At 42.8% G+C, this 23,490-nt stretch overlaps 1 protein-coding gene across 12 annotated transcripts in view; it reads left to right on the top strand.

The window, feature by feature from the left end:
- TENM4 (teneurin transmembrane protein 4) overlaps positions 1–23,490 on the top strand; it is a 1,673,798-nt gene that overhangs the window by 1,365,261 nt on the left and 285,047 nt on the right. For 9 of the 12 annotated variants that reach the window (XM_071817725.1, XM_071817645.1, XM_071817681.1 and 6 more), the window contains one exon: positions 14,082–14,291. The exons of the other annotated variants lie outside the window; for them this stretch is intronic. In XM_071817725.1, the coding sequence (XP_071673826.1) occupies positions 14,082–14,291 (210 nt within the window). The remainder of the gene's footprint in view (positions 1–14,081; positions 14,292–23,490) is intronic. 12 annotated transcript variants of the gene reach the window in all.

Raw genomic sequence — 23,490 nt, 5'->3', positions numbered from 1 at the left:
GCAGACTCTATCATACTTAATTTATGAGCCAAAGAAACTTAGTGAAACTTGCGACATTTGGTCCCAAACAGATTGGGAGAAATCCAGTTAATATGAAAAAGCCATTTAAATTTTCCTTGTCATACTTCGCATTTGAAAGTGGAAGGAGGCAGATGGCCCCAAAGACAAGCAGAGGAAGTTCTAGTCAACCTACCATATGGATTCCCGTTCACCTCGATGACACGGAAAGCTTGGGCGTATCCTGTGTGTCTTCCCACACAAATATCATAGACTCATAGAATCACAGAATCATCTTGGTTGAAAGAGACCCTTAAGATCATCAAGTCCAAACATAACCTAACTCTAGCACTAAACCATGTCCCTCAGAACCTTATCTATACATCTTTTAAACACCTCCAGGGATGGTGACTCAACCACTTCCATATCTTAAGTCTTACTGTGAAATTAATAGCAAGCCTTTGAGTGCCTGTCTTTCTAGTCGTCTTCTGAGAAAGGGTGTGTGATGATAACACCCACCCCTTCCCAAATAATTTAGCAATTGGAGCCTTTCCCCAAGAAGAGGGAAACCCTGATTCTTGCCTCCATTAGTTTGGGTGGCATTAGATACTTTTAGGCCATTTAAGAATTTAAGAGCACTCTTCATCTCAGTGTATATTGCAGGAAGCTTGAGCAAGAGGCAGGTTTCTCTCTCTGACAATACTCTTTTCAATGTTAAAAAATCAGGGAACCAGCAGGTTAAGTAGGAAGACACTTAATGAGTATGGAAACCTACATGACCTGCGATCAAGTTGCTGACCATGTGGGACTTCAGGAATCTCCCCAGCATCGTTCATATTCGTTTTGCTGTCTACTGTGATTTTTAACAGTTAATGAACAAAAGACAACCGATCACACATAGAATCAAAAAGTCATATGTTTTGAGCAGCTTTATCCACTTCTAGACTTTTCAAGTTCATTTTAGTTATTCTTTCCTGTCTTGTTCTAATATCATTTTACTTTACACATCAAGGTCAGTTCTTAGAGGATATTGAGCAATTAAATGCCTTAATTACAGTGCCTAAATAAATATACTAAGTGAGGAAATTGAAGGTCTGGGTAATTATCCTAACACAAAAATCCTTGCTTATTTTATCTTTCTTCTCACTGATAATCAGTAGCTGTTACGCTTGTTTAAATTTTTCCAACTAATTTTTAGCACTTCTTTCCAGTCGGCCTTTGAGTTTTTACAGGTGATTCAGTGAAATGCTTCAGAACTCATTGGTAAATGAATTTTCCAAGCATTCGTATAAGGTTGTGATAAAGGGACACTTTAAGAGTTCAAGTAGGAGCTAAGTTTATATTATCATCTTCACTAACAGGATCATTATATAGGATGTGAGATGAGGAAGGAATTACGTTGTAAGCTCAAGAAACAGCCCAGAGAAATAACATGGCTACTGAAGTTTTCTGTACACCAGACGAGAAAACGCTGTAATAGAATATTGCTGGGAACTTTCATAAGTACAAGATTCTTTGTGTGTAAGTCTCCCATGAGAATTATCATACAGCCTTGTGGAAAACTGGGCTTTAGATTAAACAGGCTTTTGTTGTACTGGGCTTGGTTGGTTTGGTCTTTTATTTTTTCTTTTTTTTAATGAAAAGCATCAGTTGAAAAATCATCCCGGAGAGAAAAAGAGACTCTTCTCTGTTCATGGGGTTGCTGTGCAATCAAACTTTAAAAGAGTTCAGGGAAAACATAGCTCATACAACTGTGTGCAGAGATAGCCAAAAGGTAAAAAATGGGGCCAAACTGAAGCCAGAGTCATTCATTAAATTGTGGTGGAACCACTGTAACATCTGCAGAAGTGCCTAGAGGGTTGTTTATTAAGAACTTCTCCACTCCACGCATTTGGCCAACACACATGTAGACCATGGAGCAACCCGATGAAAGGCAAGCTGGATCTGCATGGTACTTGTAGATCGGTGTTTTTAGTTTGAAAATAATTGTAAGAATGAAAATTGCTGTATAAAATACAATGTACAGAAGGTTGAGCCTCTCAAAGAGATCAGGCGCCACCAAAATAAGAGAAAAAAAGAGCCTACCATATTACTTAATCTGTTCAACAGCCTGCTGAAGAGCGTTCAATGCAGTATGACATAAGCACATCTGAGAGGGGACATCGTTAGATCTATAGGACTCTGGAACAGGCTGCCCAGCCTAATTGCTCAGAAATTTAAAATTACACTGTTTATAGAAGGGCCTTCTATGCGATAGGGAGTAACTGCCTCAGAGATGGACAAGAAAACCAACAAGAGCTGTTTGCCGTCCAAAGCATCCGCTCCTGTTAGCACTTTATCACGATCGAAAAAGGAAAGCAGGGAGTATTTCATCACTAGTAGGTGAAACTACCTGTTACATGTTAGTTTTGGGGCAAACACCTCAGACTGAGAAAAATAATCACTTATCAGTTGTACACATAACATATACTCTTTCGACAGTCAGGAAAAATAATAAAGGCTATTAGTCATCTTGCTTTATTGCATAACTTTCATTACTATGTCGCACCAGAGAGAGATTTCTCCCTACACCATAGGGTGTAATTAACTGTTTTATGGGAGGCCCCCATGACTGGAATTAGCCAGTGATGGGGAAAATATGGGAAATCAGAGGGACCAGGAATTCGTTCTGTTCTGGCAAAGCTTGTAGCACATTTTTGCCTGGGTTCAGGTGACCTATTTCCAAGCACAGAATAATTTTCTAATATTGCCCTCATCTCTCTAAAATGGCTTTTTCTTGAAGATAACCAATTCCTTTAACTATCCTCAGAAAAACAGACAGAGACTGCGAGAATGAGAGGCAGAGAGACTAAGTGAACAAGAACATGGGCCCACCTTTCTCTGTGTTTAGCTCTATCGCTTATAGCCCACACTGCTGTGAATCCTTCTCCGCACAAGTGGGATTTTTTACAGTAACACTGATATACTTTAATGTGTTTTGAATTATCATTACCTCCATCTGTCCAGAAAAAAGACAAAATCTCTCTTATTTGGGACCTTTTTTCACTGAGCAGGGAACTGAACAAAAGTCAGGGTAAAGATTTTTCTGCTATAGGTCAGAAGTCAGTAAAGCAAGGATTAAGGTATTCAAGTTGCAGCTTTAAAGATTTCAATCAAGCCTTTGGAAAAAACAAACAAATCAAAACACAAACAAATAACAACAACAAAACCAGTAACATCAATTACGTTTCTGGAATTTTCTGAAGTCTTGCTATTGCATTTGCAAGTTGGTTTGTCATCTGCTGAAAGACACACAGTCATATTGGAGGAAAAATAATTGTTTCTACTTTAGGACTGGAAATGCCATTCAATAACCTGAAACTTTGCCTCTACCGATTTCCTTTTTTCTTGCAGGTGACTGTTGCTCTTTACTTGTTAACGTTGTCCTAAACCTGAAACAAATGTAAAGCAAACCATAATTTTCTGTCCAACACCAGTTTTTTTCTTGCATGATATTGTCAAATTCCTGCATTAACTTCTCGGGCAATACCACTGACTGGGAATCTTTCCCAAGAGAGAAGAGCATCATCTATAGAAGCAAAGCTATTTTTTGGCACTTTGCCTTAGCAAGAATTCTGGAAGCTTTCAGGCAAAACGAAGCTGAAGTGCAGGTTTATAAGGGGAAACTTTGGAGCAATGAGGGCTGCACATCATCTTTGCAGCTTTTTCAGTAAGTATGTGGTCTTCACTTCCACCTCCTTGGAAACATAGCACTTGTCCTGCCTTCAGATTGTAGCAAAGGGACACTCTCGGCCTCTCACTGCCTGCAGAACATTGTGAACAGCTCTTCTTCATGATAATTACAGCTACTCGAGCACAATCAATCTCCCCACTCTTCCAGCTTCCATTGCAAGAACAACTAATGGTCAAACACAAGATCAAGGTCCTGCTGTTTTGCCAGCTTCACATGAACACAAGGAGAAGCAGCAAATAAAGCAAAATAAATAGACAAAAGAAACTGAAAATACTGGACAACAAAGGATAGGTCTGATTTTTAACGAGTTGTGGCAGGCACAGGGTATGTGCAAGATCCAAATGCATTACTGGGGGAGCAGGAGGTGGATGCCAAATGTGAGTCATGAGGATCAGACCAGACAGGTCCAAAGAGTTCTTGCCCACATTACACAGCGGGTCTCCCTCTGAGTCAAAGGGAAAGGAATTACACCCACCCGCAGCCTGGGTGCAGAGACAGCTGTAATGGTCCTGCAGAATCACAGGCTGGTAGGGGTTGGAAGGGACCTCTGGAGATCATCCAGTCCAACCCACCTGCTAATGCAGGGTCACCAGAGCAGATCACACAGGAAGGTGTCCAGGTGGGTTTGAATGTCTCCAGAGAAGGAGACTCCACAGCCTCTCTGGGCAGCCTGGTCCAGGCTCTGGCACCTCACAGTAAAGAAGTTTCTCCTCATATTCAGATGAAACCTCCTGTGTTTCAGTCTGTGCCTGTTGCCCCTCACCCTGTCACTGGGCACCACTGAACAAAGTCTGGTCCATCCTCTTGACACTCACCTTGGAGATACTGATCAGCATTGATAAGATCCCTCTCAGCTTCTCTTCTCCAGGCTGAACAGCCCCAGCTCTCTCAGTCTCTCCTCATAAGAAAGATGCTTCAGATTCCCCAGCATCTTTGTAGCCCACTGCTGGACTACCTCTGATACTCCAGATACGGCCTCACCAGGGCAGAGTAGAGGAGGAGAACCTCCCTCAACCTGCTGGTCACACATTTCCTAAGAGACCCCAGGATACCATTGGCTTTCTCGGCCACAAGGGCATATTGGTGACTCATGGTCAACCTGTTGTCAATCAGAACTCCCAGAGGTGCGAGCGTGGGGTGCAGCCCCTTTAGCAGAGCACCATTCCCCGCTGCTTGTGTCTGGAACACATCAACTCATGCTCAGCACCACTCCGGTGCAGCCATCCTGCTCCCCGCTCTGCGGGAGCCTCACACTTTCTACTGTTTTCAAGTCTTGAAGCCCCAGGGCTGGCTCAGAGAAAGAAACTGTTATGGAAAATAACCTTCCTCCTTAATCAGATCTCTTTAGGAGTTCATCTAAGAAAAGTCTTTTAGTACCAGGTTGCCTTGATCTCTGCTCTTAGCTGGAGTAAGAGAATGATCTTCTGAACTGTGACTCTGAGATGTTGAAGGGAGGCTGTTGGCTTTGTTTGAAATCGTGCACTGGAAAAATGTCTTCCCAAAATTAAGGGAAATTGGCTAGAATATAAGAAGTAAGAGTCACTGGGAAATGTCTTCTGTACAGTTCTAGGGATGCAAGTGTCCAGCCCTCATGGGGATAAAGAGTAGAATCAGGAGGAAATTGTCCCAGTAAGCGTAAGGGGCTAAACAAGTAAGTTCATTAGTTTTGTGCAGTGCAGAAATCCAAAGCCAAAATTTATTTTAAGCAAAATAGGAACACATACAATCTATTTATTCATGCAACATTCCTCTCACCCCAAATTTCATCCCCAGAGAGCTTACAGATAGAAGGGTTGAATTCTCACCACAATATAACTTTGATACCCCTTTGTCGCGCGCCAGAGATCTGCAGCCATATGTTTTCCTTGTACTGTATTTACTCAGGCAGACTATGTTTCTTCCCAAGAGAAGCATAAAATATCATTGCTTCAAAGTTCTCCTCCACTGCAACTTTTATCTCCAGCTGCCTATGCGTTAAGTCTCCACTTCCACCGCTACTATACAGCACCTTTGTCTCGGAGCGTGGACGGGAAGCGTTAAGTCTGCACATATGATGAGGCCTTAGGTATTATGGAGCAAAACGAAATATCACTGCACAAAATGTCTCAGTGAGATTGCCTTATCTTCAGGAAGGTTCTAGACATTAAGCCCAGAGTTCATGCCGCTTTAATCGATGCCAGTATAATCAATGAATAAGACACTCTGACTGAAATTGCAGACGGGAGAAGTGGCCTCTGGAAGATAAGGCTGCACTTCCCCTGACTGCAGGGAGACCCTATATAGTGACTGTGCTGCACAATGTTGCATTATCCTTTCATTTCCCCAAACAAGTTGCAGTTTTCTCTTAACAACTGCAATCTGCTTTCTTTTCAATACATGTTCCTACGTGATTGTCTAGTTAACAGAGGGAAATACACATTTTATTCCTCAACAGCATAATTTACCTCACCACGTACTGTTTTACACACAATGTATGTAAAACCCATCCTCACAGGCCCGGAGCTGAACTTGTGTATGGAGTTTTTGTTGCATTGGCTATAGCAGGTGGGCTCTAACGTCAGGCAATTTTGGTTGGTTACTAGTGTTCCACAGTTTTGACTCCCCTGGCATTACTTCAGAAGTTAATTTTAGAATATTAGGGCCAACCACCCTGCAAGATATTTGTGTAAATGGTATTTGCTGCAGCAAGTGAAAAACTCTTGCAATGGCCCTTGTATAATAACTCTTCCCTGCGAGGGTAACAGAAACATGAAAGGGTGTTTTATCTTGACCAGGCACATCAGGAAAAGTTTTGCAAGGCAAGTGTAAACCTTTTTTTGTTCGCAGTAATCTTAGAGAAAGCAATTTCGACAAACCCTACAGTGTGGTGTTCAAATAAAGGAAAATGGACCTTTTAGGAGATTTACATGTAATCATTTGCAGAGAACTTCATACTTTATATTGGGTGTTTTGGATCAGACAGAGCATTAGTGTCAGATTGAGAGGGGGCATTTCACGGGCAGCTCATCAGCCCTCCTACTGATTACATTGTTCTTTTACAAGTTGGGTTTGAATAAAGCTGCGCAAGCTTTTGTAATGCTGATCCATAATTAGGGGCTTGCATTTTCCTTAAAACTCTAGATGTGAATTACTTGCGTAAATATTTCGCAAAGAATTATATAAATATTCTGTGGTGATTAGGATTGTTTATACTGTATCAGAAGACAGTCTGTCTTCCTTGATCCTTCTTTCTTTGATTTTGGAAGAGATACGAGCAATCTCCCATATATTTGGAAATTACATTACCTGCTTGTGCTTTTGAATAACAGCACAATCTGAGCCTTGGAGACTGATATTTCAGGAAAACATGGAGCTAACTTACACAATCTGTTTCTACTGTTGTGTCTACAAATGAGCAAGCTGAGTATGCGGCCCAGGCAATTGCCCGTGTAATTTTCTGAAAATCTGCTGTATTATTTTCTTGTGTTGGTAAAAAATTATAAGGGCGGTTGTGCTGCTCCAGAGCACCCCGAGCCCTGGAGGAACTGCATTTCAGAAGGGAACAATTTCCTCCCTGCTCCTCTCCATCTTGCTCAGTGGATAATTGTTTTCTGCTGTTTGGGGTCAGGCTGGTAACCTCAGGAGCTGGGGGAAAGGAGATCTGAGGTCTGGGTGATTTCTTGTCCTTGTCTGCCTTCTGCTTCATTTGGGGAATAACTGCGTAAACTCTGTGATCTGTGTTGGGACAGAGGCAGATAACAGGCCTACAGTTGTGCTTTTATATATCACAGCATCACATCGTCCCTCACTGAGCCATCGCCATTCTAGAGGTTTTCCACCCAAAATAAGGTCTGCCCTGTACGTGCAAGAATGTTCCTGCGCTCCCACTGACAGTGATTTTGTGACTTCCTTCACTGAAAATACTGGCAAATGGACAGAGAAAATCATTGCATCTCTTCATAGCACAGGCAAGGGGAAAAGCAGAATTTGGAAAAGTAACACAAATCACCCACAAGGCAGGTGAAGTCCACGTAACATATGTTCTTCATACTCCACTTCAGTCCAAGGGAATTTATTCATTCCTTGTTAACCTTGCATGGCACTTTTTTCCCCAATATGCCAGTCTTCATACAGGGTATGTGATTATTTCTCATTTTTGATGCCCAACTGCTCATTTCATAATTTTGGTGACATGGCAGCTGTCCAGGTTTTTCTTGTTACGATGATATTCATTTGCCCCCTTTATTGCATTTATTTTCCCCTCTGGCTCCATAGCTATAAATCAAAGACACAAAATTAAATTATATAAAATAAACATAAGTGCAGGTGGAAATTCAGGAAATATAAATAACTACGAGTAGTTTCCCAAGACTGCTTTTTTAATCAATTCTAAACACAAGATATATATTCCCTGCTGAACTAACAATGTCGTGACCTCCTATTGTTAAAGAACAGCAATAAATCTGCATCACGATTCCTTACCCCTATGATTCACTGACATGTTTTTGCCAGACAGCTAGTTCAGCTTGCTCTTTTTCCAAAGGTGTTTTATGCTGTCCACAGGAAAGGCACGATACGCTGCCATGAAAAAGGCACGAACGTTATGTGTTTCTTTAGGAAAATTTCTTCTATCCCCATCTCTGAGGGAGCGATGCTCCCGGATGCTAAGAAAGCCATCATTTATTGCGTGATAATCAGGGCTTGTCTTCAAATAATATGTTCCCCTCCACCTTGAAAAGCAAAATGCCAGATATTCCCATGCTCCCCTCCTCTACCCAGCAGGATGCTTGATGCCCTGAAATACTAGGGGAGCAAATCACCACCTTTGATATTCTGCACTGTCCTTCCCACCTTATCCCCCGTGTTGTCAGCAATCCCAGAGGTGCTGCGTGGGGATGTCCTGATGGCCACTCTGCCTGTCACCTTTCGAATGTGGCTCTTTCACAGAAGTTCTCACCCTTGCAGCAGCGCTTCATTCTTCTGGGGCTTTAATCCATCAGATATGCTGTGGGATGATATTGCCTGAGTTTTAGATTTATTTATTAATTGATTTCTTACCTGTTGGAGAGCAGTGTAAGGGAAAGGGACCTGCGGGTCCTGGGGACAGCAGGATGACCATGAGCCAGCACTGGGCCCTTGTGGCCAAGAAGGCCAATGGTACCTGGGCTGGATTAGAAGGGGGGTGGTCAGTAGGTCAGAGAGGTTCTCCTGCCCCTCTACTCTGCCCTGGTGAGACCACACCTGGAATATTGTGTCCAGTTGTGGCCCCTCAGTTCCAGAAGGACAGGGAACTGCTGGAGAGAGTCCAGCGCAGGGCAACAAAGATGCTGAAGGGAGTGGAGCATCTCCCGTGTGAGGAAAGGCTGAGGGAGCTGGGGCTCTGGAGCTGGAGAAGAGGAGACTGAGGGGTGACCTCATTCATGTTTATAAATATATAAAGGGTGAGCGTCAGGAGGATGGAGCCAGGCTCTTCTCAGTGACAACCAATGATAGGACAAGGGCCAATGGGTACAAACTGGAACACAAGAGGTTCCACTTAAATTTGAGAAGAAACTTCTTCTCAGTGAGTGTGACAGAGCCTGGCCCAGGCTGCTCAGGGGGGTTGTGGAGTCTCCTTCTCTGCAGACATTCAAACCCGCCTGGACACCTTCCTGTGGAACCTCAGCTGGGTGTTCTTGCTCCGGCGGGGGGATTGCACTGGATGAGCTTTCCAGGTCCCTTCCAGTTCCTGACATTCTGTGATCAGAGTACCTGAGCATTGCTGTCCTGTAAGCAGGTCATGGTTTTCTGCAGCACAAGACTAACTACGGTTTTAATATAGATCAATAAGATTTAGTTTGGATGTCAATAAAAATCACTCAAAACCACTGTGCAAAGTGAGGGTAAGACGAAAGAAAGAAGTGCATCTGTTTACACTCTCTTTCTTTTGACAGGATAATACACTCCGCTATCACTTACACAGCCTTCCTGTGAACCCACAATGCACATCAGTGCTTTACATTTCAAAGGCCCAGAGCTCTGTTGTGATGTATTTTGTTTGCAAGGACGCTTAGCGTTACTGCTGCACCAGTACCTTTGTTAGAAATATTTTGTATTTTAAGACTGTATAAAGGTTACGCATTTTTAGTGATTTAATGCAAAAGTTCTTAGGTGAGACCTACTGGAATTTCTGTAGTGAGGTAATTGCGATGACAGTACTTCTGTCTGCTCCCCATCCTTCCTTCATGGTAGGAATTCTGCTAATTTAAATTGTTTTGAATGTGACAAACAGCCTTTTAGACTTTATCAGTGGCTAGACAGACAGTATGCAGCTACAGGAAACAGCAGCATTTTGAAGCAAATTATACACCTTTCTGTGCCTCAGTTTCCTTACCTATCAGAAGTTCAGTTCTGCTCCCCAGACACTCCAATTTTATCAGCTGATTTGATAACAGACCCCATCGCATCCAATAGCAGCATTTCAGGGCTTACATACTCAGTGCTTGTAAAGCTCCTAAAGATTCTTGGTTGAAGCTTCAGAGAAGGTACTATAGGAAAAAAGCTGATATTAATGATTTATTGATTGCAGATAATACCGTTCTGGGTATATTGAACACTATTAAATCCCGTTGCCTTGTGGTATGAGTTCTGTGAAAAGCCAGCGTTTGCATATCCAATCTTTTTCACCTCTTTTGGGATAAATTGCAAACATATGAGTAAAATCCATTGGATATAGTCTATGAAACAATTTACTGTCCTTCATCTAAAAGTACCTCCTTGAATGTTCTGTACTCCTGGCAGCACAAGAGCATGAATCCACCTGTTTTAAATCAGCTCTTGATCTCTGAAGGCCAAATCCTGCAAGAGACAGAGTAATTCTAGAAACACGGAGTATTAAATATTACAGCCAAATGTGTAGCATAAACTGCAGGCATGTTTATTGTTTGTCTTCCTTTCCCCTATCTGGAGTCTGCTCTGGTCTGTCTCTTTCCTAAATTTAAAGCGGTTGCCTGAATTTTGCAGAGTTCCTTGGATAAGGTGGGACACAGACTCTTTGCGTTAATCTATTTCCAAACTTTGTGCTTCCTAAGTATTTTCATAAATCTACCAGAGACTGTAACATGTCTTTCCCTGAATTTTTTTTTTTAAATCTTAATCTGAAAAACCAGCACATAGATAAAACAGGAGTTTGTGTTCTGTTTTCCTCTGAATATGTGCAAGTAACATATCATTCACACAGAGATATCCAACTTATATTATTCCTGCCTCAAGTCCAAAGAACATAATTTTGACTGTTCACTGCAAGCGGATGTATAAGATTGTTACAAATTGATGCCAAGGGGCCCATACTTGGAATCCGTTTTGTTTTTCTTTGAGTTGGCTTCCAAATTGCAAGAGTGTGCATAATGAATGTGTTATCTAGTCCTTCTGTTTTGTATTTTTGAAGGAGAAACAGCACATACCACACAGTGACTTGGCCTACTTGCTCAGGTTCCATAGCAACCCAGTATTGCTGCAAATTCGTTTTGTACTAATCAATTAGAAATTTTGCTCTGGCAGCTGGAATCAAAGTTTATGGGCCGAATCCTGCTTGTTTTACTTGGACCTGCAGTCGCAGTAAATTCAATGAGATACTTGTGTGAGAAGGATACGGACTTGTATCTTTCGTTTCTCTCTTGGTTTATTTTTTGTGAAAAGGTCAGATTTAATTTTTGCTTTTCTGTCCAAGCAGAGAAAAGAAGGCAATTCTCTTAAAGGATCCAAAACTTAAGATATACCCTTCTCTTACAAATAGAGTTGCTGTTAGATTAAAAAGGATCATATTGCTTTGCTCCCCATGCATTTTACCTGGATGTCGTCCACACAGCTGACCAGTGCACACCTTCCATCCAGCAGCTTGTAAAATCTGCTACGTCCACATCAATATCAGGTGCCCAAAAGGGAATTTTCCAGGGAACATGTGACAGTGCCCTTCACAGCAACGCGGCCCTCAGTAATGTGGTTATTACGCATGATTCCTGGGGAACCTTCCCTTGTAAAGGTCAGCTCATGCGCTGCTGGAACCGCACGTAATGACCATGAACGCCCACGGGAACTTCTCATCTGCACTCTGCAATGGTGCAGCTGGTTAAGAGCCAAAGTTTTCAATAAAGAGATTTTGGGTTGAATTTTTTTTTCAGTATTTTTCTTTTCTCACAATACTGGGAAATCAGGAAAGCTCATACCAAACAACTCAACCTGCAGCCACGCGGAAATGGGAGAAAGTTTCTGATGTGGGCCGACAAAACCACTGGCATTTTGGTTTTAGGGTCACAATTCCAAATTCAGCTCATTCTGCCCCTGGTCTTTATGTCTAGACTACAGCTTTCTCGTATAGATATGCCAAGCATCCTGTTTGATCAAAACACAAGGAGAGTATTGGGGGCCACCTGTCATTTACCACCCACATTTATTTTGTCAGGGGCAGTCACACCGTTAAGCTCCTTTTTATGCATTTTTACTGGTCTTTGGGTGAGTCAGAGGCTTGAAATATTTTTTTAAGCTACTTTGTCTTCCTCAATGGCTGGAAAAACATGTCCTCCAGTTAAAAAGTACACTGGAAAACTGAATGGGTCTATGGGAAAACACAGGTTTAATACTTTCTTTCCATTTCACTCATCATCATGCTAGAATTCAGGCTCTGACTACCCAGTCTTAAAAATACACATCAACCTGTTTTGCAGCAAACTCGTAGCAAATCAAAGTCAGGATTTAAACTTCATTACACGTCAGGGCTCATCAAATCTCCGTTGCATCGAGGGGGATGACGCAGAGTAGATTTTGTTCCTTCAAGAGCACATCAGAGCTGCAGCTGAATCTCCACCTGCGTGTCAGGGTCTGCGACAGGGAAAGCTGCGCTCACCCACTTGCACGTGCTCCTTTTTTTGCCGTCTCTCCCACCGGTAGTTAACACAATGGGAAGGTTATAGCCTTGGCACCGTAAAAAAGGGTCAGGGAGTGTGAAGCGCGGCTGCAGATTCCTTAAAAGCTGCATTCCTATGGGAGGAACTTCTCCGTCCGGAGGGCTGTCAGAAGGAAGGAGACCTGGACAACTCCGCTGCTGATCGGAACAAAACACACACAGGGCTCGCAGATCGCTGTTCATGCAAAAAAGCGTAGGCTCTTTACCAAGGTTGGCTTTTCCTTTGGGTCACCACAGTCACTTCAGTGTCTCTGAGCACAGGAACAGTCCTAAATTCTCCCCGGTTCCCCAGCTTTACCTCCAATTTCTGCTACGATTATAAGGTGCAATTTATAAGATCTGCATATGCCAGGGAGGTGAGATCCAAGGGCTTATCATAAGAAAAACTGATGAGCAAGGTGGAAAGGAACTTAGCAGAACCAGCTTTGGGGGATTTAAATGTTAAACCCGCTTTATTGTTTGGGGTTTGTGTCCTTTCCTTAAGTGTTCATGTTGTGTTTAGTAAGAAATATCGTACAGCTATGTTGCGTGCTATGTTACGTTTCAAATGTGGTTTTTTAAAGGAACAGATCGTTCTTTCAGTTTTCTAGTTTTCTTGTGTTGCTGTGCCTTTATTTTGATGGATTTTGCATGATAACTTGTCAGCATTTGGGAAAAAGTGGGAGATTAATCATTACGACTTTCAGATCAAACGGATCAAAAAGCTCATGTTTAAATGCATTGTCCTGTATTTTAACCTATTATATGTCTGCGTTCATATTCCCCCTTGTTTTTATTAACGTACTGCACGTATCTGACCTCCACGTTTGCCTGATCGTTTTTTCACCAGTTTGGGGTTTTTGATTTCCCATTTTCGCTTCAAAAACTGAGTGGAACAAGACCCTGATAACCATTAATTAATTATTTACGGTGTGTTTTAACTCCACCTTCTGTGCGTGGCAAATTTCAGGCTGTTTTGCCTTATAAACTCCACAAGGGGATGGCGGTTAAACCCAACCCCGAAGTGGTCGCTACCCCTTTTCACATGAAATCTGAAATAATTCACCTCACGATACGTCGGGCAAAACTTTTCCGCCAGTACAACGCAGCCCGGCGTTGACAGGGAATGCCTACTTTGCCACATTAGGAGTATTTCACACCAGGGGCTCACTATGCCATGATTTTATCCAAAAAACCGGTGGATTTGGGTTTTAAGCGCGATCCCCTCAGCGCAGCCGGCGGGCAGATCCGTGCAGTCCAGGCCGCCCCATTGGGGCACCGGGGGGGGGGGAGTAAAGGGAGGGGGCGCCTTCCCTCGTACCCCCCGCTCAACTTTTTTTGTCTCTCTGTCTGTGTTTTGTCATTTTTGTTGTTGTTTGTTTCATTTTTATTTTTGTGTCCCCCCCCCCCCTTTTCTCTCTGTGTGTGTCCGTGTGTGCTTGTGCCCCTCAGGTCCCCCCCTGCGTTGTTCGTCCGCCTCCTCCACCCCTCCCGAGCAGTCCCCCTCCCCTATCCCCTCGCCGCCGGCCAATGAGGGCCCGGGGCGGTTGCTGGGCAACGGCGCGGCCCAGCCGGCCGCGGACTCTGACTCTGAGGAAGAGTTTGTGCCTAATTCATTCTTAGTTAAAAGTGGCTCTGGAAACCTCTGTGTCGCCGCCAACGGTGAGTGACTCTTTCTATCTCTCTTTCTTTATACCTACTTTTCTTGCTGGCCTGACGGCCGTGCGTGGGGATGGGGGTCACCTCGGGGTGCGGATGTGCCATTTTAGGTTGTTTCGGGAATATTGTTAATAAAATTAAATTAAAAAAAAAAAAAAAGGGAGGGGGATAAAAGGGAAAGAAAAAAAAAATCACCTCATAAAGGCTGAAAAATGCAGTTTGTACTGGGTGGCTGTGGCGAGGGAGTAGCCACCCGCTGTGGTACCTGTGCAGAGCTCAGAGGCTTTGCCTGAGCTGCAGGTTGGAGCCTCTTGAGCTTTTTGAGGCGGGGGGGGGAATTGGTTATTTTTTTGGTTCCTTTTTTTTTTCTCCTGGCTGGCAAACTAATTCTCTGTGAGGGCGGCAGTTTGCAGCTGGGGGGCTGCTGGGGCGCAGGGCGCCGCTGTCACCAACCTGTCACCCGATGGATGGCAAAGGGAATGCCCAAAGCTCCAAGAGTTTCCTCCCGTGTTGTGACAGTGGCGGCAGCACCGTGTGCTCAGCCTCAGAGGCCAGAGGAGGGTGTCAGTGCTCACATCTCCCTCCGAAGGGCTGGGAGATGCTCTCAGGGTAAGTATTTGAGGCAGCAGCACAACTCTGTGGTTTTGGTATGCTCTGAGACTCCCCAGTTGGGTTCTCAGCCCTGCCCGATGGGCCGTGCTGCTCAAACACATTTCGAGACGAGGAGCGAGGTTCGTGGCGCTCAGCCGCAAAGACAATGAGTCATAAAGCGAGAGGTAACGCTCGTTGGCAAAGAACTGTGAAATTTCATCAAGGCTGGTGTAACCTGATGAAGTGCAGATTACAATGGTGGAATAGCAGTGGCCACTCAGGCCGCTGCCATCCAGCTTGAGTGATAATTGCTCGCAGGTCTGATTTATGACTAAGGAGAAGGCATTCAAAGATATCTTGAAAGAGAGAAAGAAAGGTGAGAGAGAGGTTTATTGCAGCCGGCAACAGCTTAACTCCATTTATGTTAAGCTTCTAAGAAAGTTTCCTAGTATGCTGTTATCTCCAAGTAAGGAGAGAAAGTTTGACATTTAATTTGTCCCCCCCATCCCCTTCCCAGGTTCCCTCTTTTGTTGCATTTGTTATGGTAAAAACAAACTTTCCCTTCAGGGTTTTTCAAAGGAGAAGGTTATCTCCTCTGAATTGTCATCCTAAGGAGACCAGGGGGAAATACAGTGTCATATTCATTCAGGAAACTGCTTAAAATTCATATCCTCTGTTCAGCTTTCCCACTCCCCTCCCACCCTGTAAAACACATACACACACACACACACACACACACACACGCACACACGCACGCATTGGACTCTTTGCAGTCACAGTACATTGAAATCTGAAATCATGTAGATGACCCTCTTCTTGGAAATGAAGCCAAGCTCACACTCAGCTTCACATTTTCAACATCAAATGTATGTACTTTCTCTTGGCTCCTTTAGGGAATATATATGAACACACACATGCACACTGTCCAGGTAAAAAGAGGGAAGAAAGAGAAAGCAAGCGAGATTAAAGACCTTAATCTCTTCTTTTGCTAATTAGCTGAACAACAGAAAAAGCATTGTTCAGAGTCCACAGTGGGTTGACGACTTTATTGTATTATTGATGTGCTGGTTAGTTAGACTTTAGGCTTTTCAGCTGCCTGGTTATTTATCCTCTCTTTTTCTCAGTGCTTTTTGCATCGGCTTGTAGACATACCACATTCCCTGAGGCCGCCTTTGTGTGTAGGATTCAGCAGGTTGGTAATAAATCTGTTCCGCACAAAGACAGGGCGTCTGGGGTCTCATTTGGGTGCTTATTCGAGTTGTTTGGTAATCAGAAGTGCAGGTAATGCCAGCACACTGGTGACCTGTTAGGCTCAGCTCAGCGTCACTCTGCTATCAAAAGCAAAACAAAGGTGACTTACTATGCCAACTATCAACCCATAATCTGCGAGTTCACATGAATAAGAAGCACCGACCATACAAGCCCATCATGTCTAAAACCCAGGGACTCTTCTGACCTCGTAAATGGATTTAATTGCTTTAGTTCTTTAAGGTTTGGTTTCTATGAGGCTTAGTCAGCTTAAACTTTAAATGACAAAGGCAGGTCTTTCTGTTCCTGAAATGGTGAAAATTAGTAAAAGCTTATTTTGGTTAGCACTGAGTTTAATACAGTTAGAGCACTCATTCTTGGAGAATAGTAGCTGTCTCAACAGCAGGACAGCCTGAGAATGCTGTCCAAAGGATTTGTGTTGCACTTTTTAATTGATTGTGGCTAGGTTTTCTTTCCACAGCTGTGTAAACTCAGCCTTAGAGAAGTCCATCCAAAGTAAGTAACACCCAGGGAGCAGCAGCGCTGTTACAAATCCCCATGTAAATTGCAAATATAATGCACATGGAACTTAAGAAACATGCTACTTTTTGAAGATACAGTAGGCTATTCTTTCTCTGAGTTCCTTTCATTCCAGAAAGGTACTAATATCCATAATATTATTCCTACACTTCCAGGAAAATATCCAAGTAAACTTTCAAATAAAGGCTGGGACAAACTAATAAGTAGATAATTATGTAGGCATTTCTTAGGGATTTTAATTTTGTATTGGATGTATTACAAGCCATTGTTTAGGTTTTTTTTACTTATAAGGTAAAAGTAATTTAGAACATTTTAAAGCCCTGTTTTTATTGTACATCTACAATCAACAGGTACTTAATTTTAAGGAAAAAACAACTTTTCAGAATTCGACCTTTTTGATTTTGTTTTTATACATGTCAACTCCAGATTTTTTATTTTCCATAAAATTACCCAAAGTAACTAGGATGTGAACATCTCCATTTCACAGAACCATAGAATAGTTTGGGTTGGAAAGGACCTTCACAGCTCATCCAGTGCCACCCCTGCCATGAGCAGGGACATCTTCACCAGCTCAGGTTGCTCAGAGCCCCGTCCAGCCTGGCCTGGGATGTCTCCAGGGATGGTTCATCCACCACCTCTCTGGTAAACCTGGGCCAGGCTCTCACCATCCTCAGTGTAAAAAATTTCTTCCTCATGTCTGGCCTGAATCTCCCTTCATTAGTTCAAAACCATCACCCCTTGTCCTGTCACAACAGGTCCCGCTAAGTCTGTCCCCATCTTTCTTAGAAGCCCCTTTAAGTATTGAAAAGCCACACAGAGCCTTCCCTTCTCCAGGCTGAACAACCTCAACTCTCAAACAGCTCAGACTATTTCCTTTAAGAAACCCTAAAATTTCCTGATTTTATGATTTCAGCACTATTTGAAAAGTAGGCTACCTTGGGGTATCGTGGTGGATGTTCAGAAACACTCATTAGTTCTTCAGGTTTCTCATCAGTTAGTATACGTAGTAGGTATATATGTATATCATAGATGAGAAGCCAAAACTGTCTGAACACATCAAATCTTTAATATGAATATTTTAAGAAGCAACAAATGGCACGTTGGCTCATCACATCGGTCCGCGTTGGTTCTGGTAGTGGTTTGGGAGGAGAAGCATGGGACGGTGGGATTGTCAGGGGATGCTGATGGGCTGGGAAAAGATGAGCGTCAACCAAGGAGAGGAATGTAGAGGTTGGTGACTGGCTTGCAGGCAGCAGCTCTCTTCAATTTGAACCAGTAAATAACATGAAAAATAAATTTAAAAAAAAAAGGAGTGTTTTCAGGGAATGGTGTTTAGGAAAAGCACATCAGCCTGACCATTGCTGTCCCTGTCCCTCAGCTGTAGCACTGGGGTCATTAGCAGGTACATCTCTGCTTAGCACAGCTGTGGGGTAGGGAAATGGCTGTTATCCCCCAGCGGGGGCTGATGTGCAGAGTGACAAAGAACAGATTTTGAAAAATAGATGAAATCTGTGGAAAGCTGACATCTAAATTCCTTGGAGAACGCTGACCGTGTTGCCTCATCGGCAAAGCCAAAGTGCTTTACTTCTTCCAGCTCTTTCATCGGTGAGCACATATGAAATGTGCTTTTGTCATTTTGGGGGGTCTGGTGTGTTTCTCGAAGATGTATCGAGCAGACAGGAAGGCTGGATGTAGACATTTGAAACAACCTCTGCAGATGGGAGCCACAAAATCTAAAATCACTTCTCATTTTGAGCATTTTAGTATTCTCAGACACAATTTCAGAGACATGGGCATGGACTTTATTTAGTTCTTGCCGAAGTAAGGATACATCAGAAATTTGTAAGAATATCTAAGACTGACTCTCTGGCCCTAAAAATTACTTCCCTTAGGTGACACTGGAGGCACCATCTACTAAAATCTGTCTAAGAAGGAACTAATACATTTTCGAGTCTTGTCACCCACTTCTGAATACATGCACCCCAATCTCTTTGGCTTCTCCCTCAAATACATCCCTATTCCAACAACTCTTCTGTCTCCCCACTGAACCAGCCCTGTTCCTTTGCTACCTCTAAGGGCATTTATTCTCCAAAAAAGCAGCAGCGGAGGGTCACGCTGCCAGTCACCCAAAGTGACATTGCTGCTGGAGAGACACAGACGGGAGGTACCCGTGATTCACTGTGTTATTTATTAGACTTTGAATTCCTCGAGGAGTGCTCGGCGTTGTGTGAAGCATGGACAATGCAGCCCGCACCTCAGGCACAGATTTGCCTTGTCAGTGAAGGGGAGGAGGAGAAAAACATCCTCAGTACGTACATAAATATGCCAGGGTCAGATCCTAGGAGACGAGTGCGACTCCCAGAGAATTCTTGATTTCAGTTGCAAACACACCAAATCAGAACCAGTTTGTCCCCAGAAGCCCCAAAAACCACAATGTGATGCTTCTGTTAATACTTAGTGGGATCTACATGAGTGAACCACTTGGCCAACAAAATCAGTGTCCAGGGAATTAATGCAGATTTGTGTACTGTCTGCCACTTTTTCTTTGTTTAGAGTGCTGGACAATTTGAAGCAACAGGTTTTCCTAAGATCTTAGTCTCAGTTCTAACTGAATTGGACCAGTCTAGGCCTCCTAAACCTAAATAATGTGTCCTATTTTCTGTTGAGGATTTTTTTTTAATCTTTAGTGATCAGCCTTTTGCTCTTGAAGACAATCACCATTTATAATTTACCTCCCTTTTCTATCCTTCAGCACTTTCTACCTTTTTGTTAGATTATTTCCCTAGGTTTATAAGGATAAATCCTTCACAAAAAGGCTGATGAGGACTGCTGCACCCTTCTTGGTGTTTTGTCAAACAGTTTAATTTGATATAAACTGCGGATTGCTGGTAGTTTACAGTAACTGACCAGATCATCTGGTGCTGCTGTGGCTGGATTCCCTCAGTATCTTAAAAGAAGAGATCTTCCCAAAATACAGGGCACCTTCTGCTGGAAGTTTTTCATCTCTGTATGTTTTTTTCTTTAGTATCCTTGGTGTGTTTGGCACTGCATAGTTTGCTATGCAGAAACTGCTATTTACAGCCCGGTGTGACCAGCAGAAAGGCTGAATTTGGCATCAGCCTCTTTTGCATCAGGCATCTCATCATCATCATCTTCTCATCTTCAGGTCTCACTTCAGCCATGGAACTTATCCTGTCAGAGCCCCGCTCGAGCACAGGGTGAGGTGTTTACAACACTGGAATGGAAGAGAAAGTCACAGGGAAATCAAACTGCAGCGGGGAGCCCGAAAGATGCAGAATATTAAAGCATTTCAAAGAGAGAATGGCATCATGTAAGGCTGCTTACAAGTGGAGAATTTTCAGGGATCTGACTGAGGAGAGCAAAAGAACCTTTGATAATGTAATCTTAATAATTGATATTTTGCTCATCTAATAATTAATAATAAATCCCAATTAAACTCAATTTTCTTTTATGTAAGGGATATTTTTTGCTTTCCAAAAAGTCTTGTGGACAGAGTGTCTATTATCTTGCTGCATTTTGTTCTTACCCAGTGCTTTCTGTTGCTTCTTTATTACTTGAGTGTGTCTGCATCCTTGATCTGAGATTTGCAGAGTCCATTAGCAGTCAGTGTCACTCATAATAGTAATTCATAATTACAGAAGGGAAACTGAGGAATAGGAAGAAATAGACAATCATTTTTCAAGCGTCTTTTTAAAAATTAAAGATGTTATTCGGATTGTTGTGTTCCACATTAAAACTTTTTGAACAGCCTTCTGCTGCCCCCCAACATTTCAGAAGTTCAGGAAAACACATATTAAGGAGAGGAAAGGTTTAAAGAGATGTTAATTTAGCAACAGTTTTAAAATATTCTTTAATAAAAGCCAATTTTTAAAAACGGTGGCAACTTAAAAAAATAAAAGATAGTAATAGAGGTGCTTCGAAAAAAATATTTTGAAAACCAGTTTTACATAATTTTTCACTGAATTTATCCTCTAATTTGGGAACAAGTTTAGAGTTCAACCTGAGAAACTCTGACCTAAATTCCTCCCTTTTAGTTTTAGTCAGAAAACTAAACATGAGACATATTAATCATAAGCTTTCAATATCGTTAAAGAGGCATTTCAGACCATCAGGATCTGGATCATCCTGAGGAGATTCTCCTTTTTCCACTCATTGTGGAAATTGCTGTGGCTGACTATGGATCCATAGCAGCCTGTGACGTTCATTAGGAACCTCAATCTGGTCATTTTGGCTTGATTTTCAGCGTTGTCGTTACTTGAACTCGCTGAAACCATCCAAAAATGTACTGGCATATTTGAAGATTTGCCCTCAAATAACTCTTCCAACTTTAACTCTGTTTTAAAGGTGGCAACAAGGTTCAGGTTTTGAATTCCCGAGCATCAGCCATTGCCTCTTAGAAAATCAAGTACAAAGTTGTAAACTGGCAGACGTGAGGAGGATCGGATCAGGAGTTATTCCTGCTCCTGTTCACTTGGCGGTGGAACCATCCTGTTCAGTTTTAGTTCCTCTCATTTCACTCTTCCTACCAACAGGAAAGGTCAGAAAGATTTCAGTGTGCAAGCAGCAGAGCTTTTGGAACACATGAAGCTCTAAAAGTGCTGTCACTTAAGCTCTTGCCCCATGATTTCACTTTGCATCCTGAGAGTATTTGTTTAACCTGGCAGTTGTTTGGCTTCAGGATGAGCCAAAGGTGAGAAGCAAATCATTTGCCACAGGACTAGATTCTTATCGCCGATATCGGTGGGAGGCATTTGGATTGGATTCCTAGCGTAACGAGGATCAAATCCTGACCCAGCTAAAATCCTTTTGGCTCAAACCAGGGGAGGTTTGGTCAGGAGTGGATAATATTAATATACAGAAAGTCGGGTGGTTTTTTTTTTTTGCAAAGAATAAATATCCTGAAGAGAACAAAGCAAAGTTCTGATTGTCACATTCGGTGAAGGGCAGCAATGAAATGAGTCACCTTTCCAGGCCAGTAGGGAACACACTGAATCAGTTAAAGCAGATTTATAGCTTTTTAGCTGTGATAAAACCGTATCAGTGTGTATATGAATTTACATAGGAGTAGGTGTTTTTTCTTCCTTTTTTTTCCTTTCTTTTAATGCAAGCCACATTGGAAAATGTGCACAAAGGAGCCTCACTCTGAGGAAAGACAACTGGAACAAATTATATGCATTCAGACTTGTTAAACTGAATTGGCAGCAGAAATATTCCTGGTAACCTGAGCATTACAGCAGCATTGGTATAGTTAAGGTTATGTCAGCATTTCCATTAGAAACCCCTACTTTCAGAGGTTTATATTTGCAGTAAAAATTCACTGTGGGTTGAAACTTGACAAGCTGTGCAAGGTCTTATGTGAGATGGATTTTTTTTTACCTTTTTCTTTACAAAATTGGGCAGAAAAATCTTTTTGAAGAGTCAGGCTACAAGAGCACAAACAAAAATAGCAGCATTTTGGCTTTGATCCTTTCCCATGTTAAAAAACCCTGTTTCTTTCTTTAAAGCGTAACTATCAAACGTGCAACAAAATCTTGCTCTGAAGAAGGAATTAATCATTACACTATTAAAGGAAATGAAACATTAATTTATGGCCCATTAGATGCTTTTTCACTGCAGGACTGCCAGTGTTTCGGTCTACCTCAGGTTCTACTGGGAGATTTGTGACTAACATGAAACAAAGCCTCCGAAAGAGCAGATTCTGTGCGGAAAAAATGCTTCTGGGCGGCTTTAGAAGAACAAAACATTGAAGGCAGAGTTGTCCAGAGACTGGGGCAAGAACGGGGAATTCAGCCTTCTGGTTTCTACCATAGGCTTCTCAGCTAAAAAACTAAACCTCGGTTTTCTCAGTTTTAAATGGAAGATGGATATTATATTAGCTTCAGTATTCTACTGAACTATTTCCTTATCTTTGTGATATTACTGGAGCTACCCATGGTTTACACTATTGTGAACAAGTAGACAAAAGGGACTCATGGCTTCAGACTTGCAGACATCAGGTTTCAGAGAGGAAGTTTATCTTACTTCTAAATCTTTTCAGATTTCTGGGTGCACAGCACTGAACGTGTTCTTTCTGGGTATGTCTCATCATTTGCACCCATAGTAAGTTTGCAGATGACACCAAATTGGGAGGGAGTGTTGATCTGCTGGAGGGTGGGAAGGCCATACAGAGGGATCTGGACCTGCTGGATTGTTGAACTGAGGTCAATTGTATGTGGTTCAACAAGGCCAAGTGCCGGGTCCTGCACTTGGGTCACAACAACCCCAGACAGCGCTACAGGCTCAGGGAAGAGTGGCTGGAAAGTGTCCAGTGGAAAAGGACCTGGGGGTGTTGGTGACAGCAGCTGAACATGAGCCAGCATGTGCCCAGGTGGCCAAGAGGCCACCAGCATCCTGGCTGGTACCAGCACTGGTGTGGCCAGCAGGACTAGAGAAGTGATTGGGCCACTGTATTTGGCACTGGTAAGACCCCACCTTGAATCCTGTGTTCAGTTTTGGGCCCCTCATCCTAAGAAGGACATTGAAAAACTAGAGAGTGCAGAGGAGGTGACAAGGCTGGTGAGGGACCTGGAGCACAAGTGTGATGGGGAGCGGCTAAGGGAACTTTTCAGCCTGGAGAAAAGGAGGCTGAGGGGAGACATTATCGCCCCCTATAACTACCTGAAAGGAGCTTGGAGCATGGAGGGTGTTGGTCTCTTCTCCCAGGTAGCAAGTGACAGGACAAGAGGAAATGGCCTCAATTTGCACCAGGGGAGGTTTAGATTGGATATTAGGAAAACATTCTTCCCAGAAAGGATTGTTGGAC

Source organism: Patagioenas fasciata, chromosome 1 (genome assembly GCF_037038585.1).
Source record: "Patagioenas fasciata isolate bPatFas1 chromosome 1, bPatFas1.hap1, whole genome shotgun sequence".
NCBI classification, from domain to species: domain Eukaryota; kingdom Metazoa; phylum Chordata; class Aves; order Columbiformes; family Columbidae; genus Patagioenas; species Patagioenas fasciata.
The sequence above is the reverse complement of the archived record's forward strand: the minus strand, read 5'-3'. Positions and strand labels throughout refer to the sequence as shown.